The 17,752-nt window shown below is 27.3% G+C and overlaps 1 protein-coding gene across 1 annotated transcript; it reads right to left on the reverse strand.

Annotated features, from left to right (window-relative positions):
* Positions 1–12,936: 12,936 nt before the first annotated feature.
* On the reverse strand, positions 12,937–16,154 carry LOC136081955 (uncharacterized). The gene is made up of 3 exons (XM_065800411.1): positions 14,527–16,154; positions 14,154–14,366; positions 12,937–13,963 (listed from the first exon to the last, which is right to left on the reverse strand). The coding sequence occupies exons 1-3, from the start codon at positions 15,347–15,349 to the stop codon at positions 13,908–13,910; spliced, it is 1,092 nt and encodes a 363-aa protein (XP_065656483.1). The 5' UTR covers positions 15,350–16,154; the 3' UTR covers positions 12,937–13,907.
* Between the last annotated feature and the right edge of the window lie 1,598 nt (positions 16,155–17,752).

Below are 17,752 nucleotides of genomic sequence, written 5' to 3' on the forward strand. Positions count from 1 at the left end.
TTTAAAAATAAAACAACGTAAAAACGAAAAGTTTTTTTGTGAAAAATTACTAAAAACTGCCACTAGTATAAAAGTTTCCATCATCATTCTCCTTCTCAATGTCTAAACAGCCTTTTTTTATCGATCCTAAATGTTTTCTTCGTTTTTTTATTAATATCAGTTGATTTTCTTGACATACTTGATCTTCGCTTTTTATCTTTTTTGAAAGCTCCTTCTTTAAAATAAATACCTCCACGAAAACCAAGCATTTTAAAAACATACCTTAAGGAAGTAAATCCATCATTATAATTTAAAATAGAAGAATAAACAGCTATTTCAAGAATTTTTCTTGCAGTAAAAGTAGCTTCAAAGCATCGCTGCCATATGAAACCATTAAATGTCTCATTGCAGTTTTGTGTCACTCCATGTAAACACTTTTTTTTTTTTTTTTTTTTTGTTCTTTATTACAATATTTATTACAATTTTAATAAATAAAACTTTGTTACAATAATAAAAGTTAACAAGTCAAGATATCGTTAAGAAAATAAATATTAAAAATAAATATAAAGAACGCGGATTACTCAAAGAAGACCATCAGGTCTTGTCACAGAGAAACCGCTAATTGCTTGTGGATAAAAAAACAAACAAAAAAATATATACATATACTAATATAGATAAGGGATTTTCAAAAAATTTTAAAATTTAAAAGTAGATTAGTATATTTTCAGTTGAAAAAATGAGTTTTTTAAGATTTTGTTTAAAAGAATCAAAATTACACTCAAGAGAAAAATCTTTAGAAGTATTTAGAATTATACTATTCCATAAAAATGGTCCGCGAAATAAAATAAAAAATTTACCAAAATTAGTTTGAGAAAATGGTTGTCGAATTAAATTATCGTTCCTTAAAATATATTTATTTCTATCTCTTTGTAAATACAAGTTACGAAAAGAAACGGGTGATAGGTGGGTCTTGCATTTATACATAAAACAAAGAATATTAAAAACATTTAACTCATATATATTAAGTGCTTTCATATCATATAAAAGAGGCTTGGCGTGAGCAAAACGGTCCTTGAAATCTATAAGGCGTGCAACATGTTCTGTTGCCGATAGAGAGGTTTAAGTTTACTTTTTTAAGTGCTACCCCAAGCAATGTTTGCATAATTAATATGGCAATGAATTAACGAATAATATAACTGAATTAAGGTATGTTTATCTAGAAAGTTTCTTATTTTGTATAAAATGCCTTTACTCTTTGAAATTTGTTGAAATTTGATCTTTGTTTATTGCACAAGTTAGCAATGTGGCTTTTCCAATTAAGATTTTCATCGATATATACACTTAAAAATCTTGTCACTTTTACCATAATACCATGCTTTTTACCATAAGGTTTAAAAAAAATTCATTTAGTTTTATCAATATTTAATGATAGTTTGTTTAATCTAAACCATTCAGAAATTTTGGCTAGTTCAATGTTCATGTTGCTAAAAAGTGTAAAAATGTTTTTATGAGAAAGAAATAAGTTAGAATCATCAGCAAACATAATTGCCATTAGGTTAGAAGCTTTTGGTAGATCATTAATATAAATTAGAAATAGGAGAGGTCCTAATATGGATCCTTGAGGAACTCCACATGAAATATTTAACAAATTAGATGATATGTTATCATCTGCATAAACAAATTGTTTCCGATTATTTAGGTAACTTTTAAGCCAAATTAATATATTTCCAGTAATTCCGTACCACTCCAACTTTTTAAAAAGAATTTTGTGATCAATAGTTTCAAAAGTTTTTGCCAAGTCAATGAAAACACCTAAAGTAAATTGAGACTTTTTAAATGAGTCAGATATATTTCTTGTAAATTGTAAAATGGCATGTTCAGTGGAATTGTTTTTTTGGAATTCATATTGATTGCTGTATAATAAATTGTTTATAGTAAGATGATTATAAATTTTATTGTACATAATTCTTTCTAAAACTTTAGAGAAAACAGAAAGTAGAGAAATTGGACGATAGTTACTTATATTCTCAACGTCACCACCTTTTAATATTGGTATGACTTTTGCAAATTTTAGAGCTTGTGGAAAAATTCCCTGTTTAATTGATAGCGAAAAAATCTTAAAGAGCATATCTTTTAAAACATCAAATGAACTTATAATAATGTTGTCGTTAATACCATCAGGGCCTTCTGCTTTATTAGATTTCAACATTTTAAATGCAATTTCAAACTCTTCAAAAGATAATTCAAAAGAGTTCAAGTAAGAGTTTAGAGGGATAGATAGATCAATTATTAAGCTGTTTGCTATAGGAATGTTTTTTGCAAGATTTGGTCCTTCAGACACAAAATATTTATTAAACTCTTCCGTAATTTGTCTTTTATCATATAAAAATTCATTATTATGTTTAACCATGTTTAGTAAAGGGCGAGATGTACTTTTTTTGCTGCCAGTAATTTCTCTTATTATAAACCAAGTGCGCTTAAAATTTAATTTATATTTATCTAGTAAATTTAAATAATATTTTTTTTTTTAAGCTTTCAAAAAGTTTAGCGTAATTTTTATATATAATTTTATTTTCATTTGTTTTACATTTTAAGTAATTAATGTATAATTTTTGTTTAATTTTTGAAGACTTACGCAAACCCTTTGTAATCCAAGGCGATTTAATACTTTTAGCTTTGAGATTTAAATTAACTTCAGGGAAATTTGTGTCGTAAATATCATAGAAAGTTTTAAAAAAGGAGTTATAAACTAAGTTTGTATTATCAGAGGCGTTAATAAAGTTCCAATCAATTAAAGATAATTGTTCTTTAAAAGACTCAAGGTTTTTATTTGTAAAAATTTGCTTTTTGAAAACTCGTTTTTCATTAGGAAGTAATTTATTATCTATATTTATAGAAAAGAAAACAGGAAAATGATCAGATATGTCATTTTTAATTATGCCTTTTTTAAAGGATAAGTTAAAAACACCAGTGGTTAAAATATTATCAATTAAAGAAACACTTGATTGAGTAATTCTTGTCGGTTTGCTAATCAAAGGAATCGCACCATTTTCGAGAATGCCATTATAAAACTTTTTAATGTTATTATTGACGTGGTACTGAAAACAATCTAAATTCAGATCACCCGATAAGTAGATAAATTTATTTTCGCGGTTACTTTTTTTAATAACGTCATTACATAAAAACGAATTAAAATTTTTAATTTCACCTGAAGGTGGACGATAACAGCGACTTAGAATTTTACTTTTTAATTTATTGGTTAAAATTTCATTCGTTAAAACCTCTTTATCAGCATCAGTGATGCTCATGTCATGGCGGGTAAAATATTGTAAGTTATTTTTAACATAAATAAGAACGCCTCCGCCACGCTTATTTGTTTTTCGTGCCAATGAAATTACATTAAAACCCGGCAGTTCAAAATTGGTAAAAGAATTTACGTCATCCGAACTGCACCATGTTTCTGTTAAGCAGATTATATTAAAAAGATTACTAGTTTCTTCAATAAAATTACTAAAGATTTCAAAAATTTTTTTTAAACTTCGAATATTAATGTGAACTAGCAGAAAGCAACCCGTAATACGGGTTACGGTCGGTCTGTTAATTTATAGTGGCTGTTTTCCACAATTTAAAGTTGCGATACCTTAACTAATACCCTGTAAGAAAAACTCCTTCAAATTAAAAAATTAAACTATCTGTAAAATTAAAATAAATTAATTTACCAATTATTTAACGTTATTTGAGTAATTTACAACTGACATAGGTCATATCAGTGTATGGCCGAACCATTTTCCTAGACATTACTAAGTTCAATGCAATACGTTTTTAGTTACTGACACAAAATAATAACACTTCATCATGCCTTAAATTGACGAAAGATTAAAGCTAAATTCTTGTTATATTTTTTATAACATGAACTTTAATTAATAAGATTAATGTGAAGTGAAGTAATTTATTTATGAGTTATTAATTTTTTGGTATCCCCTTGATCAAGAACTCATCTAAACTATAAAAAAAAAGAGTAAGGTTCTTTTTTCACCAAAAGGTATTGATTTGCTGCTCAGGCAAATCAAATTTCAAAAATTTTCAAAATCGCTCTACCCTAATGTGGATTACAAATTGTAAAAAATATGTAAACTTTGATCTTTTATATTGCATTAATGCGTCATATGACAAACCTAAAATAAAAATTGCAACAGATAAGTAGACAAAAAAAAACAAAAAACAAACAAACTGGAAAACAATTTACCTGCTTTTTGGTAGCCTGTTGTCATACTTAAACTGCTGTCATGATGCAACTTGTCGGTGTTGTTTTATGACGTTATTTCACGTTGGCTTTTAGTAAACTTTAGTTATATTTAAAAGACATTACAACAGATTTAAAATATTTTAATTAAAAAGAAAAAAAAAAATGCTTCAAGGAGCCAAACTAAAAACATTAAAGATAAAAAATCAAATAGATATAAATAAATTGCATTTATATAGCTAAATAGTCTTGGCTTATAGTAAATTTTAAAAGCAGTGTTTTCAATAAATTAAACTACCAATTAATTATTTTTAACAAATAGAATGTAGCATCCTATTATGATGATTGGGTAGTGAATCAATTTAACTATATTTAAGTTTAATTGGTGAAAAACAAATAAAATTTCAATTAAAAAAGACAAAAACAAACCAAATACAAACAATAGTATATTATAAAAAATAAAAAATTACAAAATTAAAAAAAATAAAAAAAATAAAAAAAAGGACTACTGAGTGTACAGATATAAATGCTTTATTTAACTATACTAATCACATAATTTATACTTAGTTTTTTTTCCAACTCTCCTAAAAGAAAAAAGAAAATAAAGCTTTAGTACTTGAAGTTTTAAAATTCCAGTTACAGTACAAATAAACAAATTCCTATTAACAATTATTTTAATAGCAAAAACACTGACTTATTTCAGTCTTTAATTCTGTGTTTAAACAATAAAAGCACTTAAATGTATAGACGTTAAAATATCTACTTAACTTTTTAAAAATAAATTCACTAAACTAATGTAACTAATACCTTTATTAGCTCTCTCTTGATCAACTAAAGAAAATAAACTTTAATTAAACTAACTTGAGATAAAATAATAAGAAGCTGTCTTACTGAGAATTTTAAATTTCTTCTCTATTATTGACAATATAATTTTAAGTATTACCTTAGTTAAGCCCAAGAACTATAAGTTCTTGGGCTTATTGTATAAAAATATAAAAACCTACTGTTTTACTTTTAAGTCAACAACAATATTTTAAAAAACATTTTAGTTACTTTATAAAAAAATAAAAATCCTTTTAAACATACTACTTCTCTCTTCATTGTTGTCAACTAAACAGAAAAACAAACAAACAACTGATAGTAAATTTTCCCTTTGGTAGTAGGTTATTAAATAGATTAAATAGATCAAAGATCTATAATCTGCTCTAACAGTCTACAACATTATCATTAAACTATAACTATTTTCGACAACCTGGTGTAATTTAACATTGATATATTTTTTTTCAAATGACAAAAATTATTAAAGTACATTATATAAACATAGAACAAATGTAGTGATAGTGGATTTAATCAAAAAATAGAAAGAACCTTTAGAAAAAAGTTTACTGCTTTTAAATCTACAAAAATTTCCAACTTACATTTTTTTATCTACATTTATCTATAATAAAATATGAATTAATGAGTTACCATTATTTAAAGTTGATCCAGAAGCAACTAAAATAAATTATCAAATAAAAAGTTTGTTTATATAATCTTGACGATAATGTTGAAATAAACAATATTTATTGCTTGAAAAGTTAAGTAACAAATGTAATTCAAGTATATTAAAATAAATGTACGAAGTTACCTGTTGTGGCTGGTGCAACTGAAGTTATAACTAAATAAAAAAATATTAAATAAAAAAGCTATTTTATCTATCTTATCTATTTTATCCTGATGATTATGTTTAAATAAACAATATTTATTGATTCTTTTTAAAATAAATTAAAAAACATTACTATTTGCTGTAAAATAAAATAAAAGACATTACTATTTGAACTGATGATGCTACCACACCTAAATGATAAAATTTATTAAAATATTTAAAACATATTCAATGCTTTAAAAGAATATTCAAAAGAAGTTTTTAAATCTACAAAATCTAAGTCCTTACTGAGTTCTACCTGTCTGTCTAAAAATAAAAATTGAGATAAAATTATATACAATAAAATTGCTAATGCTACATTTGTACTCAAATAAAATCTAAATGATAAAACTTACTTAAGTCGCTGTCAGCTAGCCTGTCTAAAAAAATTTGTATTCTCATTAATCCTAATCTATAATCTATAAATAAACTTACTAATATAAACGATAAATAAACTTGAACTAATATAAACTATATATAAACTACTATATACTATATAAACTAATATAAACTATAAATAAACTAATATAACTATGTTACTAATATAAACTATAAATAAACTACTATACACTATATACTTACTAAAAAGGCCTTCAGCTCCTTCTAACTGCTCTAAAAAAATGAAACAGTACTTGCTTAAAATCATTTAAAAAGACTGAAGACAAAACTGAAACACTTTACTAAAAAAGAAACATTGTACTAAAAAAATTTTTTTTACCAGTCATTTTAGTTTTAACTTCTTCTAAAAAAAACAACAGAAAAATAAAAACAACGAACAACAAACAAATTTTAGTTTTTAAACAATGAACAACATCAGTTACACTTGAAACTAAAAAATTATCAGCTCTAATCGGCTGGAAGACCTTGCTTGAAAGACCACGTGGAGTAAAGAAACGCTTTTAGAAAAGCCTAGAAAGTTCTTTATTAAAAAAGAAAGTGAAACGACACTAACACTATTGAATTACAGTATTCATATTTAGAAGATTAGATAAATTACAGCATTCATGTTTAGATTGTACTAAAAAAACTATTTTACCAGACATTTTATTTCTAACTTCTTCTAAAAAATGAAAACAGGCTATAAAAATTAGAACAATAAAAACAACCAACAACAAACAAACGATTATTTAAATTTTTGTTTTAAACAATGAACAACATTAACTCTTCTTGAGAATAAAAGTACATCATCTCAAATTCGCAAGCTGACTTAACTTGAAAGACCGCATGGAAAATGTAACCGCTCATAAAAAAGTCTAGAAACTTCTTAAAAACTAAGAAATAGTGTATTTTACAGAATACAGAACCGTAAATAACAATACGAACAATAGGCGAAACATTAGGCGTAACTATGCGCACTATTCATTACCGTATTAATATATAGATTGTGTTAATATTATTTTGATCAAGAAATCCTTTAATTTCATGAGTATAAAAGTAGTTGCATTTATTTTGCAAAACATCAGAATCAGTAAAATAATTAAGATCAGGATCAGGTTCCTCGTCTAATAAGAAATCATTAGTTCGAAAAAAATCATAAAAACTAGACTCAAAATTTAAGGTTTTATTAGAATCCATTTAATTTTTGTTTTTTCATATTCGAAATGTGATCAAAGAATTTTTTTTATAAATCCCGTATGATTAATTTATTATATACAACTTTAGCGTATTTACCCTTCGCCCTTAAATCTTTTGCCTCATTCAGGAGTTTTTTTCGCAATTCCAGCGTATATTCACTATAATCTTCATTTATGTAAACCTTTTGAGTCCATAATTTCATCGTCGTATATTTTCTTAATATCGTGGCATTGTCTTTGTAGTTAAGAAATCTTACTACGATCGATCCTTTTTTTTTATTGTTTTCTGGTAATTTTTTGCCAACTCAATGCGCCCTTTCAATTTCAAAGTTTCCGTGTAGTTGAAGTTTATTATTTAAAAGTTCCCTTACTTTATTTTCACTGTCTTCCCAACTTTCATTTTCAATTTCTTAAATCCCGCAGAATCTAAAGTTGTTGCGTCGACTTCTGTCTTCAAGTTCTGCCAATTTGTTAATCATTTTAGAATTTGCATTTTCATTTATCAATGATGTTTTTGATGTTTGATGATCAGCGACTATTTTATCATAATTATTACTCACAAATTCAACAGCTTTATTAAGTTCGCGTAATTCCTTTTTTAGCTGCTTGTTCTCGTCAATTACTGAGTTTAATTTGTTTTCAAGTTTTTCAATTTTATCATTAAACATCTTCATAATAGTATTTTCATGAATTTCCAAAATATCTTTTAACCGTGCAGATGTAAAAATTTTTTTTTTATAACCAGTAAGTAAAAAAGAACACGTCCGCTCGCGGTGAATGCCAAAAGCTTATTCAATTATTTCTTAGCATTTCCGGAAATGACAATTCTTGAAAAATAGGTTTAATTTCCTCCATAATTGCAACTAGTAAGTTAATTTTTTGTTTATAGCTTGTTTTACCTGTAACTTTATCTAATTGCCATTTGCATTAGCTGTTTTTCCCTTTTAAATAAAATTGATAACGTGTAACTTCATAAGGAAAATTTGTACAAAAGTACAGCTATTGCAGAACTTCTTATACACAATAGGTTATTTTTATTTTGTCTTTTCAACAAAGTTCTGCATTGTGTTAATAGATTTATTGGTAAATATTCCTTTTCCAGATATTTTTAACACGGCTGTTTCACGCAATCTAAAATTGGCACGCAATTACAATTGTAAAATCACGAGTTTAGCAAAAAAAGTCGCATAAAAAGTATTTAAAAAATTCCGCATATAAAGTAAATTCAATAACTGCAAAGTAATACTTTTTTTTTTCTATAAACGCTTTCATGTTTAAATAAAAATGATAGATCTATCTTTATGATAGATCTATCTTTATGATAGATCTATCTTTATGATAGATCTATCTTTCCTTGTTGAATAAATATTTGCATGAAACGGAATAAAAATAAGCATTGTTAAAATATTTTATATGATTTTGGATCACTTTTCTGTTTTTGGCGATTTTTATGGAAATCTTTTCTTGGGCCAACTAAGATTTGATAACATAGTTGAAATTTGGAATACTTAGCAATGAATGTCTATTCTATCAGATTCCTACGTCATCCGTGTAATTTTTTTACTATAGCTCAATTTTTAATGGATTTATACTTTTAAATTTATTTCTTTTAAATGTAAAATATTAATTTTTTGATGGATGACGTAAGTTATTGAAATTTTAACCTTTTATGCAGATGAAGATATAAAAATTATTTTATGTACCTCTTGCTATGTTATCAAATATGTTTTTAAATTGGCATGTTTTATAACCAATTTTTTTAGCTTTACACTTAAACTTGTGTTGACATTTCTAAGCGATGACGTAACTTTATTGCGTTACTTCCCAAGCTATTTACTAACGAATTTTATTGAAACAACTGTTTCGGCGAGACAAATTTTGGAGGTATAAAATAAACAAAGTTACGCAAAATTATTTTTCATGAACTATAGAAAAATTATTTATGACAATCCACAAAAACGAGTTATCAAATTATTTAAATTGCCTATATTATGTATATTTATAAACAATGTGTTATTTTTCAAGAAATCCTTATACGCTAGAAAGCAAAAATAATTCGAAGCTTTTAATCTTTTTTTTTTTTCAAAAAAAAATCTTTTTTAAGAAAAGTTTTCTCAACAAAAAAAAACTTTTTCTTAAAACTTTTCTTCCGCCTATTATAGTGCCTGTATCCGTTCACATTTGATGTAACTAAAATAAATATGTTTTATAATTAGTCTAACTATGTTTATATTACATATAAGTCAACAGAAATATTATTATTTTGATTATTTTTGCTAAAAAGTGCCATTAAAATTTCGAAAATCAGCCAAGTTCGTCATTTTGTGCGTTTATTTAAAAATCAGAGCAAGCTGTAATTAAATCATTAAATATTAAAATATTAAACATTTAATTCGTGTTCATATTCTTATTACAGAACGAAATTATCTTAAATATTTCAAAAGTTATGCAAATTTTAGTAACACCCCTTAAGAAATTATTTTGAAAAAATAACAAGAAGCCGAATGTCCACTTTAAAACAGCCGTGTTAAGCCGTCACTTAACAACCTGCCTTTAAAATCTTTAATTTTTTTATGCAAACGAGAGCCTACTCTTTTCTGATAATGGCCAATACATTCTAGCTTTTCGATAATACAATTACCATATGGTTTACTTTTAACAACATTAGAAAATAAACTTGAGTCACCATCTCCAAGGTACTTAGTATATCTTAAATTATATTTTTGTATTGACGAATGAAATATTTCTTGAGCTCCAGCAGCTTCCATTGACCCTGCTGAGCCAAAATGATTAACCTGGTAATTGTGTGTAGCTTTCCAACATTCAAAATCAATAGGATTGTTTATTTTTTTTATGTACTTCACACTGCATGCAAAACTTAGATAAAGAAAAAACATCAATCACCTTTTTATTATCATGTGAAAGACCAGCAACAACACCATTTAGGGAAGAGTATCTACAACGTTGCCATGTTCCGTCTATTGATATGCCACAGTCAATAATTTCATCATCAGAAGCATTTGCAATTATTATTTCTCTTAGTTCTGATACAGCATACTCTGAGAACTAGTTTCCTTATAAACTTTATGTAATTTATTGTTTGTAAGATCATAACTGTGATTCGTAAGAGGTGGAGGCATATTCATTATAGTAGTAAAAGTAGACATAGCTTCGTTACCACGTACAATTTCACGACATGCCATAATAGCACGTAAATTTATTTCATATGGGTTTAAACCAGGTTTTAAACTTTGATTTATAAATGGAGATGAATAAAATGTACTTTCAAAGTCACAGTTTAAACATTGTATAATAATTCCAATAGAAAATCCCATACGTACAGATTTATTATGCAAAACAGTTAGCTTGCTATTACACTCACTGCATGTAGAATACTGTTCAAATATATGTTTAATAATTCTGAAGTTACATATAAAGAAAAAATTGTCGACTTCAGAATCACAATTTGTTTCAGCACTAAAGTTTAGGTACGTGTGGAAAATTTTTAAACTATTCAAATATTCAATTATTATACATCATTGTAAAGAGCTTTAAATCAGTATTATAATGGTGAAAATTTCATAAAAAACAAATGATTCAACTAAAAGTTATGCCCATTTAAGTGACAAAAATTCATTATAAGGAATGCTAAAGAAAACTGCAACCAACTTAAAAAATTAGCGTTCGGCTTACGGTAGTTTTATAATAGTACTTCATTGTTTAGTTTTTAGCGCATAACTTTGCCTCGCTTATACTTTTATTCAACTTATAACAAAAAAAAAAAAAAATTAAAATTGCTTATTTAAAAGTTATTTCTATTAACGAATTAAAAAAATTATAAATAATAATAAGATAAATCAACTTTTATATGATTAAAAATTTTATTCATAAATTAATTTATTTTATAACTTTTTTTTTAAAGATAATACTTATTATATTACACTTTACTTTACATATATAGGCTTATATATTAAAACGCGTAGTTCATTCGTTGCGTTATTATATATGTACATAGCCTACTAGGAGATAAACAGTGAACTGAGAGAAAATAATAACCTCTTTAATTATATCTATTTTTTGCGAGCGAAAAATATGACTAAAAGAAAAAGTCGGTAAAGGATGTGATTTGTGTAAAAGCAATAGTTTTGGGGAAAAACAAGGCCTGTTTTCCCAACCGTACCATTGTTTTTACTCAAGCCACATAATTTTCCACTTAATCCATGATAGATACTAAAAAATACTATAATAAAAATTGTTTAATTACTTTGAAAATTAGCGATAACATTTCATGTTAATTAGTATTTAGAGAGATGAAGACTTGTATTTAGAAAAAGCGCTTCAGTATCCTTTGTGTATCGCCTCGATTAACATCGAATAATACGCCCACCCCAATAAAAAAAAGATTTATTTGTTTTAAAATATACTTCATAATATAAAATTTAAACTAAATTAATTGTTTTCCATATGCCTAATAATGTTTTTAACAGAATTGTGGCTATGAAAATAGCCTAGTTTTGAAACAAATCTAGCATTGACATCCAAAGATATAAAAAGTCGATCCTTCGAGAATATCTAAAAAACAAACAACAGATTTTCAAATAAATCTATAGATCACCCTAGCACAACCATTATTAATAGAGAAGGCATATGTCCTGAAAAATAATTTATTATCTAATATGATACAAATATGTTATTACTGCATAATTTAATCTATAAGTATAAATTAACCTCTTTCCTGACTTGTTAAAGATCCATAGAAGCAATAGTCTATTTTTCAGTTTTCATACTGTGAGTTAAAACCTAGCAATGATAGATAAAATACATCAGATATTTAAAATAACTACTAAAAAAACCCATCAAAAATTAGGAAAAAAAAAAGGTTTTTGTTTTAGGTTAAAAATAAATTAAAATAACTTAACTTCTGATGTATAACACATTATGTCATTAAAACAGAAATATTAATGGAACAAATTGAATTCTTCGATTTGTCGCCTGAAAAAGAAAAGATATGATGTATAAAAATAATAATCAAAAAACTGATTTCCATACTGATTGATTTAAACTACTCAACACTAACATCTTGGTGTCCATGCATGCAAAAGGTTATCTTTTTAAGTTGAAATAGCATATCAAAAGCTAGGTGATTGGCTCAAAGCCAATAGTAAATGAGCTTTGGTTTCCCATAGCATGTTGCAACCAAGTCAACCCTGGTTATTGGATGTCGGTAACTACCCGACTACCTAAAATAAGATCTGATATATAAAAATAATCAATGAAAGAATTATAAATCTTTTCATAATCTTATCAACAACAACAACAAAAAGAGGGTGAGGGGGCTTAATATACATATTAGGCATTGAAAAAATATTGCTAACCAAGGCACTTACCTAATATCTGTAAATAAAAATTATTAATGCAAGTATATAAACCATATTATGATTTACAATAACAAATACCTTATTATAATCAATTTGCACATCATTTTTTTGTGATATTACCATATTACCACTAATGATGTCTGCAGATAGTTGATATTTGCTCATTTCATACTCAACAGCATCATCATCCTCATTCTCATTTGGTTTCCAATAAGAAACTATGTATATACCACTGTTCTTCTAATTAATGCTAAGAAGTCTGCCATAATATACATCTTGGCTGTTAGTGGCATTATCAAACCACAAGTGGCAAATACATCTTCCATTACCAGCTCCAATAAGAATTTCTTCAAGATTAGAAGCCTCATTATTTTCTAGGTCAGGAAATATTTCTTTTATCTGATTAGGTATACAATTTTTTTAAATTTTTTCTATTTTTCTCTGCTCTTTGAATTTTTTATTTTGAATTTTGTCAGCCATACGCTTTATAAGTTCTGACGCCATTTCTTTATGAGATTGTGCATTTGCAAATCGAGTTTTTCTGGCATTAGAAATAGCCCATAATGTTAATTTGTTTTGAATACCAGTAGGTTTTTTGGAGAGTAAAGCAGTTGTTTTATTTTTACAAGCACGAAGTTTTGAAGAAAGAAAGCAAAGCGTGGCATTTGGAGCTTTTTGCTTTGCAGCACTAAACATACCCATAAGTTCTTCTGAGTCAATGCTGTGAAGCCTTGCTGATTTAGTCTGGTTCATAATTTGATCATTAGAACTCATGTTGAACTGTCGCTTGTACTGCCTGTCAATGACACTAACAACAGCTTTCAGACATTCAGCTAATGTTTTACTCATTTCATCAGTTACTGGGCAAAAGCTGATTATTGAATCAAAAACAGGACCTTTAATAATATTTCCGAAAAAATCAGTTTTTTGTTTAATTAGATTTAGAGGATCCTTGCTGCTTTCAATAAGAGTGTTCCAAACATTTTTGACTACCTGAATGCCAGATATGTAGTAAGTCCCTGACCTGGTTGGATATAAAATTTTGTCATCTAAGGACCAGGCAGTAGCTTTCCAATTAAAGCTAGAGCACAGAACTCACGGATACCTGAAACAAAAAATTTATAAATAAACCGTAATATCAGTCTCTAATAATCTATAATCCCCTAACTATTGCTCTTAGTATCATTACTATTGGTTTTAAAGGTTTATCCCATAGCCTTTAATATTGCACCCTTTCCTATCAATTTAATATCTGAATGTGTCCAAGAATGGAAACAATTATATAAAAGATTCACCTGTTTCAGATGTAAAATCTTGGTACAAACTATATCTCAGACCTCTGCATAACGCTAAGCCAGAAAACAGAAATGTTTTCAATATTTCATAGTGATGAATCAAAATACCACATGTGTGAAAAAGAATGTGTAGTCTGTTACCTCTGTAGCGTGGTAGCAGTCCTCTGGGCAGCTTGTGTTGGTCCAAAAAGGCTACAAAACCCTTTGGGTCACCTTTAAATAACATAAAGTAATTGTTTTAAAGAGCATAAGGAGCATGTGAAATAAGAAGCATTTATATGCTAATAAAAAAAATATTTTAGATTTATATATCATAATTCACAAAATTATGTTGTGTTAAAGTAAAAAAGTGGGATTAAGATTATAGATCTACCTTTTCCATCTTTATAGCGAAGTTTGTTCAGCTGTAAAACAATATTTGATGCAATGCAATCTCTTCCAAAAAGTGTTCCTTTAGAGGTCTCTAATGCTTTGAGTGAAGACTTGCATGAATTGGTCATTGTGTCCAAGGGGAGAAGGTGACAGTTTAGTTCATTTAATGATTTCTGCCAAACAAGTTTTAACTTAACTGTCGCATGGTTTGTTGCTACTCTGTCACTCATTTTGTTAGTTATATTTCCAATAATAGTACTTCGCACATCAGTGAATTGTAGCTGGTAGAAATCACTATATAACTTGGCAAGATTATCAACAGATTTTTTAATGTGACTCTGATAGTCGTAAGCTGTACCTCCAGGAAGTTGATCAATAGCTACAACCATGCATACTGATTCTGTTGTTAAGTGCACAACATTTACATGAACACCCTCCTGTGTTGTTGCATCAAAACCAAGTGTCAGATTTTTTGTTGAGAAAGCTATCTCAGCAGTCAGTAAGTCTAAAATTACACCTAGCTCATGCATCATTTGTTCCACAGTTGTGGAACAAATGATGCATGTGATAGCCAAGTGTGTTCTCCTAAATTGATAGCCAGTGTGTTCTCCAATTTTACTGAGCAGAGTTGGAACACTATGTGTAGGAACTTGGCACATAAGCATGTCATAAATAAGTGCTCTAATATCTGCTGAGTAGCATTTTTCAGTTTTGGTGTTTCGTGTTATTTGTTGCATTTGCTCCACTTTTTCCTGTAAAATCAGTATGTCATTTTGCAGTACAAGAATTTCAGAATTTTTGTGAGCAAGTTGTTGGCTTAACATAGCTTTTTGATAAGATAAGTTGCTTTGGGTAAATGTCAACTGTTGTTTTAAAATAAAAATGTGATTTTGAAGTTACTTTAACTGTAAATTCAAATATTTTTCCTTTAATTTTTTTCGAAGATTAAGGATTGTCTTTTCTTTGTGAGCAATAACCTGATTTAGATATTTAAGTTGGTATGGTTGGGCCTTTGCCTTTTCTCTTAACTCTTTTAGATCCTCTTTATGCTTTTTTTATTTTATTTGCAATTTCATTTGCCAAAATGGTTAACCTCTTTCACAAAACTTTTTCCCTAGGACTCAACTGATCAGCTCTCAACCTGGGTAGTAGTGGTTCATGAGAAGAGGTTATTAAAGTGGGACCAGATAAAGGAGATAAATGATTACTATTTGATACAGATAAAGCACTGATGTGTTGAGAAGGTAAAATAGAAGAACACGAAACAATGTTAATTGAGTTTGTGGTTGAATGCAATGGTTGTGGCACAGCAGATATTGATTTTTGGTATGCAAAGAGCATGTTGCAGATATTAATAAATTGTTCAGAATCCCTTGAATAATTACCAGCATAGAATTTGGATCTATTTTGCTAGTTGCACAATCTGACTTTAACATGTTTTGAAATTAAAAAGTTTATTGACTATTTCAACAGTTGTTTTAAATGATTCATTGTTGGATATGAATATATTTAATATATGTCCATTTCTACATTCAACATTTAAATGAGTTGGCATTGTAAAGTTACAAGCTAAATAATTTTTGGCTTCACCATAAAATAGACGATTCTTTTTAGGCCTCATAATGCTCTAAAAAAAAATTAATAATCATAATAATTATTTTATTGAAACAGCTTTAATCATTATTACACTTTTTTTAAATAAAAAAAGCTATACAACATGCAACAGAAAAAAAAATCAATTGAATCTTAAATAAAATATATATAAACAAATAAATAGCATAGTGTGTGTGTGTAAATCATGTTTTGAATACTTTAAAAAAATCACCAATATTTTGAATAAAGTTTCATTTTTCAAAAAAAAAAAAACTTTTTAATGAATAAAAAAGTTCAAATATACAAAATGCTCATAATTGTGAATCGCCCTCACCCCCCCCCCCTCACCCACAACCTCTATAACAGAAGAATATTTGGTACCTTTACTGCGTGCAAAAATAGAGTATGAGCGTGTCATTATTTTTTAATGAAATTTGGCAAGTACATAGAAAATAGATATAGAAAATTGACTGGAAAGTTAGAAAAAAAAACCATCATGCCTTCAATGTCAATCCACTTCCAGAACAGGAACGAAGTTTTCAATAGCAATAAAATCACTAAAAACGTTAGTAACTGCAACAACAAAAAAAACTGCAATAAACTTGCAACACTCTACTTTTAAAATATTATCTAAGTCAATATAAAATTCTAAAAAAAAAACGACAAAAATCCATGCTTACTACACCTACTTCGAGTACGCGGTGAAAAAATGGTCACAGATTTTATCTTTAAAATCGGTCCCGTAAATCGAAGATACACACGTACACGTACTTTATAAAGCGGCAAATAAATGCTATAAATCAATATTAAGGAGATGTTGCCGCAATGAAATTGCATGTAAAACTGCTAAACATTTTTTTTTCTGCTTGTTTACATTTGTCGTCGTTTACGAAAACAAACAAACAAAGCTTCTGAAAGAAGATCATAATGATCTTATCATCAGAACCTTTTACATGTTTGAAACTTTTTTACATCAATACAAAAACAAGAATAAAAAATTACAATAAATCGTGTTATAAATTAAAAATGTAAATCAAACCACTAATGTTATATATAATAAAAAAGTTGGATCTTATCGTCAGAACTTATAAAAGCGCTACATAGTTATATTATATATATATATATATATATATATATATATATATATATATATATATATATATATATATATATATATATATATATATATATATATATATATATATATATATATATATATATATATACAGGGCCGCCGTGAGGGGGGGGGGTCAAATGGGTTTTTTTGTACCGGGCGCCAGGTCGACAGGGGCGCACGAAGCCGAATATAAGTAATTTTTTTTTTCATGTTTATTTAAAAAAAAGATGAAGTACTGGGAAGCAGCGTGGAAAATAAGAAATCAAAAGCAGCCGGTCAATTTGACCAGCTAAAACATATAATAGACGGTCAATTGCTTTTTTTGGCCGGTCAATTTTTTTTAGTTTAAATTTTCAACTTTGTAATGAAGTGCTTCATAATTGGACTTTTTAAATAAAAAAAGTAATTAATGCTTTAAAACTAAGAAATTAGCATTACTTTCAAAACATTAGTTTTAAATAAAGCGATTCTTTTTATATAGCGGAAACTCGCAAATAAAGTGAATACTAATGATTAA

The sequence above is a fragment of the Hydra vulgaris genome, chromosome 06 (assembly GCF_038396675.1).
Source record: "Hydra vulgaris chromosome 06, alternate assembly HydraT2T_AEP".
In the NCBI taxonomy this organism is placed as follows: domain Eukaryota; kingdom Metazoa; phylum Cnidaria; class Hydrozoa; order Anthoathecata; family Hydridae; genus Hydra; species Hydra vulgaris.

Bases quoted from the DNA above. Each gene is read 5' to 3' on its own strand.
- LOC136081955 (XM_065800411.1), bottom strand. From the start codon at position 15,349: ATGTTAAGCCAACAACTTGCTCACAAAAATTCTGAAATTCTTGTACTG. The intron at 14,367-14,526 runs GTAGATCTATAA...TGTTATTTAAAG, and splicing joins TCGCTATAAAGATGGAAAAG to GTGACCCAAAGGGTTTTGTA. The intron at 13,964-14,153 runs GTGAATCTTTTA...TTTTTGTTTCAG, and splicing joins AGATTTTACATCTGAAACAG to GTATCCGTGAGTTCTGTGCT.